Source organism: Coregonus lavaretus (assembly GCF_964263955.1).
Source record: "Coregonus lavaretus genome assembly, chromosome: 1".
Taxonomy (NCBI): Eukaryota; Metazoa; Chordata; class Actinopteri; order Salmoniformes; family Salmonidae; genus Coregonus; species Coregonus lavaretus.
The window spans coordinates 37,339,922-37,355,649 of NC_139988.1; the positions used below are offsets into that span (position 1 = coordinate 37,339,922).

At 39.2% G+C, this 15,728-nt stretch overlaps 1 protein-coding gene across 1 annotated transcript in view; it reads right to left on the bottom strand.

Annotated features, from left to right (window-relative positions):
• The window catches only part of LOC311130251 (AT-rich interactive domain-containing protein 5B-like), a 77,611-nt gene extending 62,148 nt beyond the window's left edge, over positions 1-15,463 (bottom strand). Inside the window, exons 1-3 of the mRNA XM_084162955.1 lie at positions 15,417-15,463; positions 14,873-15,133; positions 5,479-5,713 (exon numbers count right to left, since the gene is read on the bottom strand). Coding sequence (XP_084019081.1) covers positions 5,479-5,713; positions 14,873-15,133; positions 15,417-15,437 — 517 coding nt within the window. The 5' untranslated portion in view covers positions 15,438-15,463. The remainder of the gene's footprint in view (positions 1-5,478; positions 5,714-14,872; positions 15,134-15,416) is intronic.
• Positions 15,464-15,728: the final 265 nt, after the last annotated feature.

Genomic DNA, 15,728 nt, shown 5'->3' on the forward strand with positions numbered 1-15,728 from the left:
TATTACACAACATCTATCAGTCTCCTGTCCAGTCCACTGGAATAGAACAAGAAGAAACCAATTTTGACAGGCCCAAAATTGGGACAGTTCTCTTGGGGATGGATGGACATGAATGTAAACTTTCCCTGCAAAGGCTGCATGGTGGAATTGGTCTCTTTACAGCTGCAGGTCCAGATAAGTGTAATTTTGCTCTTAACCCTGACCATTTAGTATGTGGAGAGCCTTGAAAACAGTTAATTCTTCCTCAAGTTGGCACTTGAATTATGACAGCAATCTCCACTCTCGCTTCACACTGTTAAAAATCACTGTGGTCGATGCGGCGCTCTAGCTAGCAGGCAAGGCAAGGGCACTGTTGTTCAAATTAATTACAGTGGAGACCTCTGTTTTCATATCCTTTGTGAACAGAGCATGTAGCTTAGTTGCTATAATATCACATCATATAATTCACATAAAGAGCAATAGCACTGTGATTCTGCTATTCATGACACATTTGTAGAGAGCATTATTTAAGCTTTCCATGGGCTGTACTTCTCATTGGCTGTCTGCCAGGAAATATTAGGATGCACTCGCATAAAAAATGTTTCCCTCTAACAATAGAACAGTGTATTACTATTTAGCGCAAAATTGATTTCTATGCAATCTCGGGCCGTATCCTGTTATTTTAATGAATAAATGGCTCTGATATATACTGTAGATCATTCATGTTTTGAATATAACTGAGAAAGCAGAAAAGCTCTATCCAACAATAAGAAACTCATTGAGTTACAAATAATAATTTCAAAAAAATATCAAATAATGATTCAGAAGCTTTAACAAAACCTACAAAGACAGCAGCAGGACACTTGAGGAATGCTTGCAATATCTCTTTTTGAGTCATATTTCATTTAAAATCATCAACTCATCACAGCCATGTTGCTATCCAAACTGCAGCTCACTGGAATAGCATGCCCTTGTTGAATGATTCCTCTCTTATCATTAGAGAGACAATGGCAGGCAAGCGAAGGAACACATGCCACAGGGCTAGGGCTGCTGGTGCCCTGCCAGGGGAGTTTTGCTGACCCGGTACATTCAGCAGGCAGCCAGGGAGAGACTCCACTGGAGGGACAAGTGCATTTACACAGCCTGATGGAGTCATTAATGGCTACATCGCTCATTAGCATCACACAGACACAGACAATATTAGAAGGTGACGAGACTGACATAAAATAAAAATAAATCAATACAGCTTTTTTTGTCCCTCCGATATTTTCTGCTATTCCTATTACACAATCACCAAAACACACATATAGAGAAGCACTGGCACACACACACACACACACACACACACACACACACACACACACACACACACACACACACACACACACACACACACACACACACACAGGCACACACTATTGATTCCTCATGTAGTAGAACGACAAAGCGGCCATTATTGATTCTCCAATCCACTTTCTGTATGAGAATGTAATGATATAGAGTGTATTCAAGGGCAATGCAACACTCAAAGGCAAAAACAAGCAAGCTCTTCAGCTACTGGAGGATATGTGCATCATACACAACACCCAAAACAATAACAACCATCAATAGCTCATTCTGAAGTGCCTTTTCTCCATTTTCTTTGTCTATGTTGTTTCTTCTTTCAGTCATTCTCTAGTCGAATGTTTTTTGGTACTGGAACATTTATTTATTGAAAAACATTACAGCAGTATCTCTAGAAAGAGACAGGAATATGGTGATTATGTTGGGCCCAATCCCAAATTGATACAACTATGTGTGACTAGACCTTCTACTTGTATTGAATTCAATGGGAGATTTCTAAATGAAGACAGGAAGGATTCTGTTAACTACGAATAAAAAGAAAAACCAAAATAGAAAAATATGAAATTGGAGTTAGAGAATGCTGAATGTATCATTAACATTATATGACAATTCTGCTGCTTCACTATCGTCTGAAGCGGTAAAAACAAAAAATTATTCAAAGGGAATGTTAGGTCCCTCTTCTAAATAAACCAAACAAATGTTTTATATCTGCAACGATTAGCATGACTCATCAGCCCCCTTTATATCTTGTGATTCATGTTCTGTTCAATGCAGCAGTAAAATACCACAATGAGCAGTGGGGAGCCGTGAGGGCCTTCTATGCCTTAAGAGAAGGCCTAAGGATTTATGAAATAATTGTCCTTTTCCTTTCTATTTCATCTTTTCAATAATATTTTAATGATATTCTGATTTAAATATGCAGTCCGGGATCTTAATTAAAACCCATTACACTCTTGGAATTTGGCCTATATGGATAGTTTGAAATGTTTCTAATAAAATAACTATAAAAAGCATATGCATGACCATGGTAGCAATTGAAAGGTGAGGACACAACAGTTCACCTGACACAAGACTGAATCCAAACATTACACTGTTGCTTTTATGTGCATTTGACATTTACTCTACCTTTCACAGCATTTGTCAACAATTAAATCCGAGAATACTCTGGGTACATTCAGTAACATAATAAGAACATGAATTTACATTTTGGAGTAGGTGCAAGATAAGAAAAAACAATTACAAGGGTTTGAGTGAAAGGTCTAACTGGTGTCTCCAAGTGGCCACACACCTCTCCAAACTGTGCACAGTTCCTAAGTAATTTCAATGCACTTTTATGACTCAAGGAAAGAGCCTTCAACTATAAGGTACTTTTTCGTTGAGGAACTGAGGCAAGCACACTTGTAGTTTTTTGTTTGGAACACAGCCCCCACCATCGTACAATTACTGTTGTTGTTTACACAATCCAAAAACATTATAAATCACAATCTGGGTAAGGTTGTCATCATTTGAAAGCTTATTCTATTGCCAACATGGCTAGCTAAGTTATAAAATATGATCTTACAGTGGGAGACATTCACAAGGTACTTCAGACAAACAGATTGTAATTTTGGTGCGCATAAAATGGAGTCATGAGTGCATTCAAGTACGTGTTCTGTAGCAAATTTTCTTCACAATACGACAAACATAGGCTCATTCTGTTCAGGACAACTCAGGGTATAACGCATGTCATCCTTGTAACTGTGGATCAAACATAGTGATCATAAAAGTTGATACTGTAACTGACATGAGTTTTCAAATATGGAAATGTGAAGCGCACATTTGGACTCACAGGTGTTTGGCTTGCTTGTATGACATCAAAGCGGTATTTATTATAATCGTCAACGTTTCATCTTTCAGAACACCGACTCTTGATTTACAGCATTTCCATTACTCAGACAACAACAAATGTGCAAAAGTAGCCCAATTAGCGGGAGGGATGGGGCATATTGAAGTCGCGCGCGTTGCTCAAGTTTATAACAGCTTTCAGTAAAAACCAATACAGCGCTGTGAAACGGAGAACGAACCTGAGCTCTGACATCATGTGTAGCATGTTACTCTTCAGCCAATATGTGCCAATTCAGGCGCTTATCAATACTGGATGACAGGGGCCGTCAGTGGAAAAGGCTATGCACAACAAATCCCTAACATATTGTACAAATTGGATTCGTAACATATCATATGAATTGCAAAAACATATATAACATTTTTTTTGCAGGACGTAACATATATCACACGAAATGGATGACATAGTACACAATTGGATGACGTAGTGCACAAAAAACGGGGACCTGTTTTGGCTCGTGAGCACGACTTTCAAAACTACTGGCTGAAATTATACAATCACTTCAATCTCTTCAGTTTGTGTTGGAAAGGAAAGGGTTAACACTGAAGAGAAAAAAATATCCAATCAGGATTTTTCTTTGGTGGTCTCTGGGGAGATAAATCTAGCTAGCTAAGTCAGCCACTGGCTGGGCCCTCAGCACCTTTTTTACTAAGAGTGTAGCTTCTATCTAGAACCTAAAAGGCTTCTTCGGCTGTCCCCACAGGAGAAACCTTTGAAGAACCCTTTTTGGTTCTAGGTAGAATCCTTTTGGTTCCAGCTAGAACCCTTTTGGGTTCCATGTAACACCCTTTCCACAGAGGGTTCTACATGGAACCCAAAAGGGTTATCTTATGGGGACAACCGAAGAACCATTTTGGAACCCTTTTATCAATGAGTGTAAATAGATGGCATCTGCCATTCAACTATATTAGGGCAGAATATTGGAGTGATAGTGGAATCAACCAATCACATTTTGATTTGTAATGGGTGGGGCTGTTTTCTGCTAAAACTTATGGAAACTTCCACCTTCTCGAATGCCGACAGGTCATTGCCCAGTAGCGAGCAGTAGTTTGACCAGGGTCTAACTAGCTAGCTTTTGTTGTAGGCTTGTGTACAGCGGCTGCAGCAGGTGTTATCGAAGAGGATGTTGTTGCTAATTTGTTAGCTTCGCCTTTTTCAAAATGAACTTTCAACAAGAAGTTAAGTTTCAAATGATCATCATCTGGTGAGTGGAACTGTGTTTTTTTTGCTGCTCGCTTGCTGTTGTTAGATATCTCTTTGATAACAACTTGTGTGTGAAACATTGTTGCATTTAAACTTTAGATTTTGTGTGCTGAACGTGAAAAAGGTGTTTACAATGGGAAGTAATAGTTGTATATATCAATTGGGAAACATTCCATGGTGCACGCTGCATATTACAGTCGCTGTCCTTCAGCATCACAAGCCTGTCAAACTCACATCCTTTGACGTGTCACTGTTTTCGCTTTTGGTGATAATAAATAAATATGCCATTTAGCAGACGCTTTTATCCAAAGCGACTTACAGTCATGCATGCATACATTTTTGTGTATGGGTGGTCCCGGGGATCGAACCCACTACCTTGGCGTTACAAGCGCCGTGCTCTACCAGCTGAGCTACAGAGGACCACGTGATGTAATGTGACAGTGATGGCATAGGTTGTGTAAGCAGTGTGGTTGTTGTTGCTGGTAGCATTGTCCATGCGGGTGCTGCCTCTGTGTGCATGGCAGCCCAAAGCGTGGCTCAGCCTTAGGCCTGTTTGATTCAGTTGGGCGCATTAATTGATGCTATGTTTCTGTTATTTTTCTTGATTTTTGAGTTTGGTACAACGTGTTGGAAGATTTTTTTCCCCCACTAAAGACCTAGGTCCAATAGCCACGGTTCGCCACTGCCACAATGCAGCTATCAAATACCTCAATGACACATCAGTGATACAAATGAAGGATGCCAGAGGTCTGAGGCAATTATACAGGAATGTAAATGCAATTATAACTGTACAATTATGTAACATGAGCAAAAATAAATGCATAATGAAACCATTTTGAATTGGTCATAAATGTGTTATAGTGCATTTGTGGTTCTTACAGTGATGTTTAATCCAAACTGGTAACTATTTATACAAAGCCTCCATCTATAAGATGTTTATAATTAATAACACAGTTATAATTCCATGTATAGATTATGTAAATCCTAACTCAGAATTCTAGTGCTTGTTCAAACTACAGATCGACAGCCAAACAAAATAGCTTAAAAGACAGGAAATCTGTTGTCCTCACCCAGTTGAGACCTCTCCCTTTGGATATCTCTGAAGTTGAGGCCGCTGGTGAAGGTGCTCTCCCTGTATCTGTGGAGTGCCTCTCTGTGCCCGTTGGTGCCCAGCTCCCTCAGGACAGAGGGCTTCAGAGGCGCTGCCCGCAGCCCGTGGGACCATTCCGAAAACTCTGGGACTGTCCACTTCACCAGGTCCTCCAACCGAACAATCACCTTCTCTGACACAGCAATGACCTCGTGCTATAAGAGAGACAAGAGAAGGAAAGGGAAAGGGGATACCTAGTCAGTTGCACAACTGAATGCATTCAACCGAAATGTGTCTTCCGCATTTAACCCAACCCTTATGAATCAGAGAGGTGCGAGGGCAGGGAGTGTGAGGTCAGGAGGAAAATAACTACCAGGGATATGTCAACTCCTAACACCACCTTAAGACTAATATAAGAGTTACTATTAGAGATGGGGTCATACCTTGCAATGGTAACTAGGGTGAACTTTTCTAAGCAACCTTTTGTTCAAATGTAATATTCTAGTCTAACACCCTTGAACAAGTTGTTTTCCAGGTTGTTTCAACCCTTTGAGGCAAACTAAAATAACTTTTTCAATCTTTCCCTTTCGAGGAATTGCAATGGAAAAATCCTAACATAGAAATGTCGAAACGTGGTTTCATTTTGAGGAGTAATGGGCGCTGTTGTGCTTGTTATCGGGCCGGAGTGGTACGAGATTGTTATTAAACTGCGGAATCTGGAGGACAGATGTGTCCATCTGGAGAAACACGCTTTTTAACGCTTACCTTGCATCTGTCTGTACACCTCTCCCCTGAAGCTACCTTTAAGCATTCACACACACACATACACGTACATACAGATATAGGATATTTTAATTTGACCACTTTCTCACAGCAGGAACATAATCCTGCAGCAACTGGAAATGTGAATTATTGTGTGGATTCTAATTTATGCAGATTTTTAAGCGGAAATTACAAATTTAAGAAGCCGTTTTAAACCTCAAACACACTACAAGTTTGCATTTCCTGCTGTGCAGGAAATTTCCTGCAACAACAGGGTGTCAAATTAAGATCCTACATCTGTACAGTCCCTTTATTACTCTTCATACAGAGTAAATTTGCACAATCCCAGTTCCACACTGCTAACAAAACAAAATTAACCAAAAACAAATCTGTAAATAAGAAAACCTGTATTGGTTAGCTTCCTATTTCTGCGTCTTCTCAGTAAACGGAAACATAAGACATGAGTTTCTTCCCTCCTATAATGAGCTGTCTTGAGCTGTCAAGTGGTGGTTGGTTGGTGGTTGAAACTGTTTGCGTGCTGGCATGACGCAAGGAAACCTTTTTTTTTTTTGGTACACATTTCCATGACATAGACCTCCATTTTAGTAACAATCAACAGCAGATAGCTGAAATTCTTAAGCAATAATGCCTTCAGCCATAAACATCCTCTGGAATTCTTCCTGTGCTTTGATGCAATTGCCTACGTAAACATACTAAACTGGCAACTCATAGGGGATATATTATAATTGATACTACGTCACTCAGAAGATTTCACAATGGATTAGGTATTTCAAGTGAGTGTATTCATAACATACTGTATAGTTTTCTTCACAGAAAGTATTCCCTAACATCATTACATTTTATGTGACAGGTGTGGGTGCCAGCATGTAACCAACTATCCTGTTTTGTAACTTGATTTACTTGAGTGACATATGAGTTAAGGTACTGTGGAAGGAACTGGAAGATAAAACCACCAAGCTGCATATATAGGTCAGAGGTCTCGTGAGGCTAACAATTGAAAGAAGTGACACTTCAAATAAAACAATTCACAAGAGGTTGCTGCTATATCATTTCATGCTCTTTATCATATGATACAATCAGTGATGCCAACTTAGCAATTTTGTTGCTAGATTTAGCAACTTTTCAGACTACCCTGGCAACTTTTTTTACAAACAGCACCTAGCAACAGATTTAGCTACTTTTAAACATTTATTTGGAACTTTTAGCAACTTTTGAAAAGTGACTCAAACGCTAAAGTGCACGCATTTTCCATCTAAATTACACAAAAAAAACGATTTTCTCTGTCACACACTCAGTCACAACACACGTGCCTGGCTGCAAAAGTGCATCGTGAGTGACGTCAGCAGCAGGCGCTCAGCTCGTGCACAGGCAGCAGCAGGCCAGCCAAGCAGCACAACAACCTGGAGAGAGCTGGAGAGAGATGCCTAGCGCACACATCATTATTTGAGTTAAGTTGCTTGTTCAATTAGATAGCATATATACCTTGTTATTAGCTTGTACCTATAAATGTTGATCAGTTAGGTAGCATGTTAACTACCAATACACTGCTTAAAACTATAATTGTTCAGAATGTGTAGGTTTACTAGTTAATAAGAAAATAAATAAAATGTAATTGTTCAATAATGTGTAATTGTTCAATAATTCAATGTGTTGTGTTTAAAAAATAAAATTATCTGATCATATAAAATGTGTTGTGTTTATATTACTTTTACAAATAAAAATATGTGATAATAAACAAACAAATCTAAATTAACAAATGTCAAATCATATTTGTCGCCGAGATGGCCAGTCAATTTGAGTAACATTGTGTATTCTATGTAATGACGCAGTTTTACGTTATTACGTAATGACGTCATCACGCAATGACATCACAATGTCATTTAGCAACTTTTAGCAACAAATCGACCTGCCTCTAGCAACTTCCCCTGAAAATGTGTTGGCAACACTGGATACAATAACATAAAAGACAGACTGCAAATAAAGGTTGATATTGTGACTAGGCTTACAACAACCTTAGTTGCTCTGTAGCTCAGCTGGTAGAGCACGGCGCTTTTAACGCCAAGGTAGTGGGTTCGATCCCCGGGACCACCCATACACAAAAATGTATGCACGCATGACTGTAAGTCACTTTGGATAAAAGCGTCTGCTAAATGGCATATTATTATATTATATTAGTTGTTTATGGAGCAATAATATTACAATGTGATTTATTACAAAGGTTCATGATAAATAATACAAGACATCAAGAGTGAAAGAAAGGCAATACGGTCCGCAAAATAAATAGTGGGGGTAAGCCGTACCGGTAAACGTGAGCCTATCACAATAAATACAACATGCCCAAAAAACTATAGGCTATTAAATCTTAATTTAACATTACTGCATGTCAGCCACATGAAAAATTTGCGAATTAACTGGAAACTGGGTGGTATATCCTCCTAATTGCGTTGTGGTTTGAGAAGAACACTTACATTTTGTCAAGGCAGAGATGAGTGGCCGAGACACTCCCGGACAAGACGGAGATGAGTGGCCGAGACCGAGTGTAGGCCTAATGACAATCGCAGAATGGCATTACAATACACGTGGTGTTTTGTAACTGATGTCTCTTTCCATTCATCAAATTGCGGGTGCACTGTTGGGGTTTGGATGCTGAAATTATTTTGTGAGTGAACAAATGTGCACGAGTAGCCTACTAGAGCACCTTTCTTAAGTGATTGTTTGATAATCAGTTGAAAATATCATGACTGGTTGTGTTTATGCCTCATTAATAGGCATAGGCAGTGTGTCCATAAGGCTAGGGGTAAATTCTAAAGTAAATTTAATAGCCAAAATTCTATAGCCTAATTAGCTTACTCCTGTCTATACATAAATAAATAAAATCATTCAAAATAGGCTACTACACCAGAAAGCATGATTTGGCCACAGAGGATCATTAGCTTCTTAAATTGCATAGCCTACAGTCGGAAGGGCCCGCAATTTGGGCAGCGAGCGCTGCAAATACTAAATAGATGATTGTTGAGTTGCGACTGTCAGTGAAAAGCAGAGAGACCCAGCCAGGCATATAACAATATTTTAAAATACAATCACGGGAAAACTCCAATCTGTCTTTTAGTTATCAAAATTCTTAACTTAATTGAGTGAACAGTAGCCTATCTTATTGGCACCAGCGGAGAACATCGGCCATATCCCCTGGTGAGTATGCATATTCACTGTCTTTATCATTGGGTCAGTGCCACTTTTGTTTGTTTTTGGACAATAATTTCATCCTCCAGGTTAGATGGACTTCATATTGTATTTGTGTCTCCCCTTTTCGTAGGCCGATTATATGGATCAGACAACATCGTTTTTATTGATCTGTTTGTCAGCGTCAGCAGAGTAGGCTACCCTGTAATTTTTGTAGTAGGCTATTTGTGTTCCGTACCATAAGAAATTAAATCTACTTTCACCCCTGCAGGACAAACTGGATATGACCCCTTTTTTCAACTTTAAAACAAATAATATATGAGCGCTGACATAACATGTAAGGAATGTCAACTGTGTAAGAGCAATTAATGTCCCCAGGACTACTAATAAATGATACAGTATATCAATTACGTGATAACGAGTCATTAGCCAGTTTCAGATGTGCTTGAAGCTCCAGGTGCATTGACATGAAGCAAAGGTCACAGGGGAAGGCTATATGTAATGTTAGGAAGACTAGATCTAAAGAGCAATCTTAGCATCAAAGCAATGCAAAGTAGAGCTGAAGTCCCTATTGACTACAGAGAACAGTGTGCTTTGATGACTGTTAAAATTCAACAATTAATGCTACTACACAATAATTGCATGATCTCTAAAGGTCCATAAAATCCATATTATTCCATATCATACCGTAAAAAGAACAACACAGTATTTGAACAGTAAGGGACATTCCTAAATGTCACCATTGTAGGGCAAAGCGGTACATTGGTTGGACAGGCCTTTCAGTTAAGAGTCAGAGTCCCACAGACAGCCCCTGTCATGCTGAGAAGGTTTCAGTCTGGTGGCTCAGGGGGTCAACCCAGGAATTCCTTGGGCCAAAAGGAGATTAGTAATTGAGTAATGGACATGGTGACATGAACAATGCTCCTTGGTGCGCTCGGCTGAGGGAGTGAAATGCAATATGAGTTCATTATCTTTCCTCCTCAGCACTGACCTTGGCTACAGTGTCTCAAAACAAACCCAACTATCTAAAAAAAGAGGCCATGAGATGCTAGAGGGCTAATATATTCTACTGAGACTGTTTCAAAATGGAACTGGGTTAAATAGTTGTTTTATGCCTGCAATCTATATGCCTGCAAGATATTGGCGATCAGATCTACTATAAACTTAAGCAGCTACCATGTTGTTTTGTACACAAAAAAAAACATTGTAAAGTGGTTATCCCACTGGCTATAAGGTGAATGCACCTATTTGTAAGTCGCTCTGGATAAGAGCGTCTGCTAAATGACGTAAATGTAAATGTAAATGTACAGTGTGTAATTTCAAAAATACTTAAAACACACAGTACTGAATACTATCTGACTTAGTTTGACTGTGGGGTGTGTAATCAAAGACTAAATCATATCAGGCTGAAGCAGTGCTATGAGCATTCACTAAATAATGAAAATATGCTAAGCACATTCAAACAGCTCATCTGTGGTTTCAGTCCTCTAAGGTTATAATGATCCACTATAGCTTGGGGCTTAGAGTCATGCATTATGGGAAATGTTTGATGTTAGTTGTTTGTCAATGACAAGGTGTAAATCAATCCAAATACCACCAATTTCTCATCTGTGGAGGGAAAAGTCACTGTTATAACACATTATTACATACAGTATATCAAAGAATAGCAGCATATAAAAACACATTTATGTGTATGGAAATAACATAAACCAAAATTATGTGTTTTTGTCTTTGAAGTGCATGACATTCAGTTTAAATTACATTTTAAATTACTGCCAGTACTGCCCTAAAAACATGATAATAATTTACATGTATTTTAGAAATGCAAAAAGGAATTCACTTTCAGTTCAGACTTAATGGCTCCCCCCTCCCCTTCTGCCTCAAATTCCTGCCATTGTTGAGAGAAAAGGGTGATTTGGTGTCCTGCTCACTAAACAGTATGAATCTCACATACACTATATATACAAAAGTATGTGGAAACCCCTTCAAATTACTGGATTAGGCTATTTCAGCCACACCCGTTGCTGACAGGTGTATAAAATCGAGCACACAGCCATGCATTCTCCATAGTCAAACATTGGCAGTAGAATGGCCTTCCTGAAGAGCTCAGTGACCTTCAACGTAGCACTGTCATAGGATGCCACCTTTCCAACGAGTCAGTTTGTCAAATTTCTGCTCTGCTAGAGCTGCCTCGGTCAACTGTAAGTGCTGTTATTGTGAGGTGGAAACGACTAGGAGCAACAACGGCTCAGCCACGAAGTGGTAGGCCACACAAGCTCGCAGAATGGGACCGCCGAGTGCTGAAAAGAGTAGCGCGTAAAAATCGTCTGTCTTCGGTTGTAACACTCACTACAGAGTTCCAAACTGCCTCGGGGAAGCAACGTCAGCACAATAACTGTTCGTCGGGAGCTTCATGAAATGGGTTTCCATGGCCGAGCAGCCGCACACAAGCCTAAAATCACCATGCGCGATGCCAAGCGTCGGCTGGAGTGGTGTAAAGCTTGCCACCATTGAACTCTGTAGCAGTGGAAACACGTTCTCTGGAGTGGCCTAATCGACCAACATCAGTGCCCGACCTCACTAATGCTCGTGGCTGAATGGAAGCAAGTTCCCGCAGCAATGTTCCAACGTCTAGTGGAAAGCCTTCCCAGAAGAGTAGAGGCTGTTATAGCAGCAAGGGGGGACTAACTCCATATTAATGCCCATGATTTTGGAATGAGATGTTTGACGAGCAGGTGTTCACATACTTTTGGTCATGTAGTGTAAGTCGTTATAACATCTTCTATTAAGTTATTGTTTGAATATCTGGACCCCCGAATAACATCAATGGAAAATTACTTTTGCAAACATATTCCCTCCAGGAAAATCGGAGAAAAAGCAAATAAAACAATATATCATCTGATTTCCCTACAAACAGGTCCCAAGCACTCAAACATAACCAGTATGGATTGTAGCCATGAACCAAAGCTGATTCTGGACAGATTCCACCATTTATTTATACTGCAATCAATACAACTGCTGCAGTCACTGCTCTCCTTCCTCACTGCTTTGTCATTTATAGTAAGAGTGGAGAAGCAGTGACATCAGAGATAATAACAAATTATTAGCTTATGATGCAAAAATACCACACTACTAATTTTCCATTTCCACAAAGGGTACCTAGAGTACGGCAAAGATAACACATAAGCAATTAGCTGTAGCAGCACTTTAGAGGTTGTAGCTGTAAGTGTTATCTAAAACAGCTCTCTTGAAACATGAGCCAAAAAAAGACAGTGTATTGAGCCAACATGTACCGGAGGGGGGCTTTGAGGACAAGACCTAATACTGTGTCACTCAATAACTAGTTTAACGCATGTGACTGTTTTGCAAGAGGCGGTTCTCAGACCACAGAATGCAGAGACAAATAGAGGTTGTATCATATTCATAATGGGTGTGCCACACAACACAATGCCTTTTCACATTAGCATGCAGGCTTTTTTTAGCTGGTGGAGTAGAGGGGTGGTCAGCGAAAGCAAAATGAGCACAGTAGGACATGGGTTTCTCTTGTCCCTGCCTACACTGGGAGGGGCGAAGAGCATACAAATACCCGAGCCAGAGGGGAAATGACATAATACGTTGAGTATTGAACTCAAGAAGGGATATCCAGAGAGATTTATAACCTCCTTTTATCACACTGAGGAAAATACTTATTGTACTCATGACATTTGCACATTTGTGCTGTAAATAAGTAGTGTTAGACATACCCCTTAGTCAGAGGCTATAACTACGAAGTAAATCTTATAAATTGAAAGCTGTCTCGGGCTATGCAGATTTGCATAAATATAATTAACTGACTGGTAATAACTGCAGCCAGTCTACCTGTTTGAGTACATGTCCAATGTAATCTAAGTAGAGCAATTTGCTTTGAGGGTCAAGTTTGAAATCACATTTAACGGGGTCTTGATTTTGGCATCAAGATCACAGTTTTAGATATCATCATATGTTATGTCATACTCTACTTCAGCTGTGCTCTAGGCTATTGCTATAACTATCAATTTACCACTACCAACACTCTGGAGTCACTCTGTCCTTTGATCCTGGAAGGAGTCAAATAATATTGTCCAGATATCCAATCATGTGGATATTACCGCTTTACAATGCAAATCGGGCTTCTCAAGGGGTGGGGCTGACTTGTCCTTATTGCACAAGTGTGTTTCTAAATGATGGACTGTGCATGCACTCAATGTAATTACAAAGTCATTACATTGTGTTAAATAAAGGCTAATGTAAAGGAAGGATTTGGATGATCCTGGTTGAGTAAAGAAAAAAGGATTAAGTTACATTTATTCATAGCAGCATCCACTATAAATACCTTTCTCATGAAAAGGAAATGTGATAGCTACTGTATTACTCAAGAGGAAAGAATGCTAACCATCAGCAAAGGAAAATCCGGTTATGTTTGCATTGCTAATCAAATACAAACCAGGCTTTGTCCTCCCTAATGGCAACTGTAACTGCAGGCATATTTCATGTGACCTTAAAATCAAGTGATACAACATCAAATTGAAATATTTTTCGGTCGAATAGCCTATTTGGGTACGCTACAGTGGCATATAGAACATATTTGATTGTTTTATATACCCCACAAGAAAAGCATATACAAAACTAACCCAAGCGTTTTCGCTCTCTGCCACGCGCTTATGAAATGTGATACAGGCGTCATATTTGGCCACTTAACAAAATGCCTCAGTTAATCATATTGCTAATGCCAACATATCGGACTTCAGTAAGTGTCCTTTTGTAATGCTTTGGCATTTCGACCTGTACTGATCCTCGGGTAAGAGGGCTGTAAATTTGATCTGACAACAATATCATATCGTTAGGAATGCGAATGATTTCATAGCCATTTTGAAAATGATTAACCTGTTAGACATGTTAGCACTCGTTTTCAATAGGTTGTGTGCGCTTATTCAGCAACCATTCATATGCTATGATGAAAGACTCGATGTTATTGAATCCAGGAGTTTTGATCTCATGCTTTCTGCCTATATGTCACCATTTGACACCCATCATGAAGAAATCAAATTACAAACGCTGGATTCGTAGGCTATAGGGATTTTTCTGCCCCTAATACAATTATCCCTGCACGAGCGTTACTACGCATAGCTGGATAAGATTGAACTGCACATTCAGCAGTCGACACAATGAACAAATAGGCTAAGTAGACAATAACACAGTAATAGACACATTATGCCGTTTGTGATGGATCAATGTGGGTATCACATCATGCATGCTCATATTATACAATTAATGACCAACGAATGCAGAAAATGTCACATTGATTTATCAACAAAGAATGTTTGTTAGTCTATAGGCTATGTTATTCATTTGGGTGCATAAGGCAAGTTGTGAGAGCAAAATAAGGTTATTACCTCTCCATGGCAAACTGTCCTTCCCAAGGGAGTATCTTCGGGTAAGAAATAAAGTTTTGAGCTTGATAAAAGTTGTTTAGTAGTCCTTTCCTCCCACAACAGCTGTAGCTCCGCTATGCAAATCGGATCCCCAGGCTTAACGTTACATCTCACGAAGAAAAAGTCTCCGAGGGACAGAATTCTTGGTTTACCGTCCCGGTGAAATTTAAACGCTTTGTAGAATATATATGGTCCGTGTAAACCGCAAGAAGAGCCTACCCACTGTGGAGAAAATAGCAATAAACAACTTAATTAATGAGTTATTCATATTCAATAAATGAGGAAACCCATTAAATGGCACGACATGCGCAATTACTAACGTTATGGCTTGAGAGATTCTTAAATTACGCACTAAATAACACCTGACTGATTTAGAACCATGTAACTATATATTGAATAATGTGTAAACAAAAAAAAATACAAGTATTGTAAATGAGCTGTCTCCAAATTGTTAATATCATGCGAAAGTAGAATATGTTGGTGGATGATTATGTTTGTATGTTACCTTCACTGAGTTGGGCTCCATCTCGACGTTCTGAATTGATTAAACTCAACACGCTCTCCAAACTTGTTGGATTGAACGGATTACCGAAGGTCCTGTAAGGACCCTATGTTTTTATGTTGTTTAAAAAATCTGTTTGTTGTCATTATAGAACACTTACAAAATATTGAGTTCCTCCAGAATTACCATAAATGCATGTATTTTGTTGCTGTGCATCAGTTAAACTAATACAAATCCACAGTAGATAATCTTGTACTAATACAATCGTCCTTATTCAATCAGGAAAACCACATATGCCTATTACTATCATTGAAT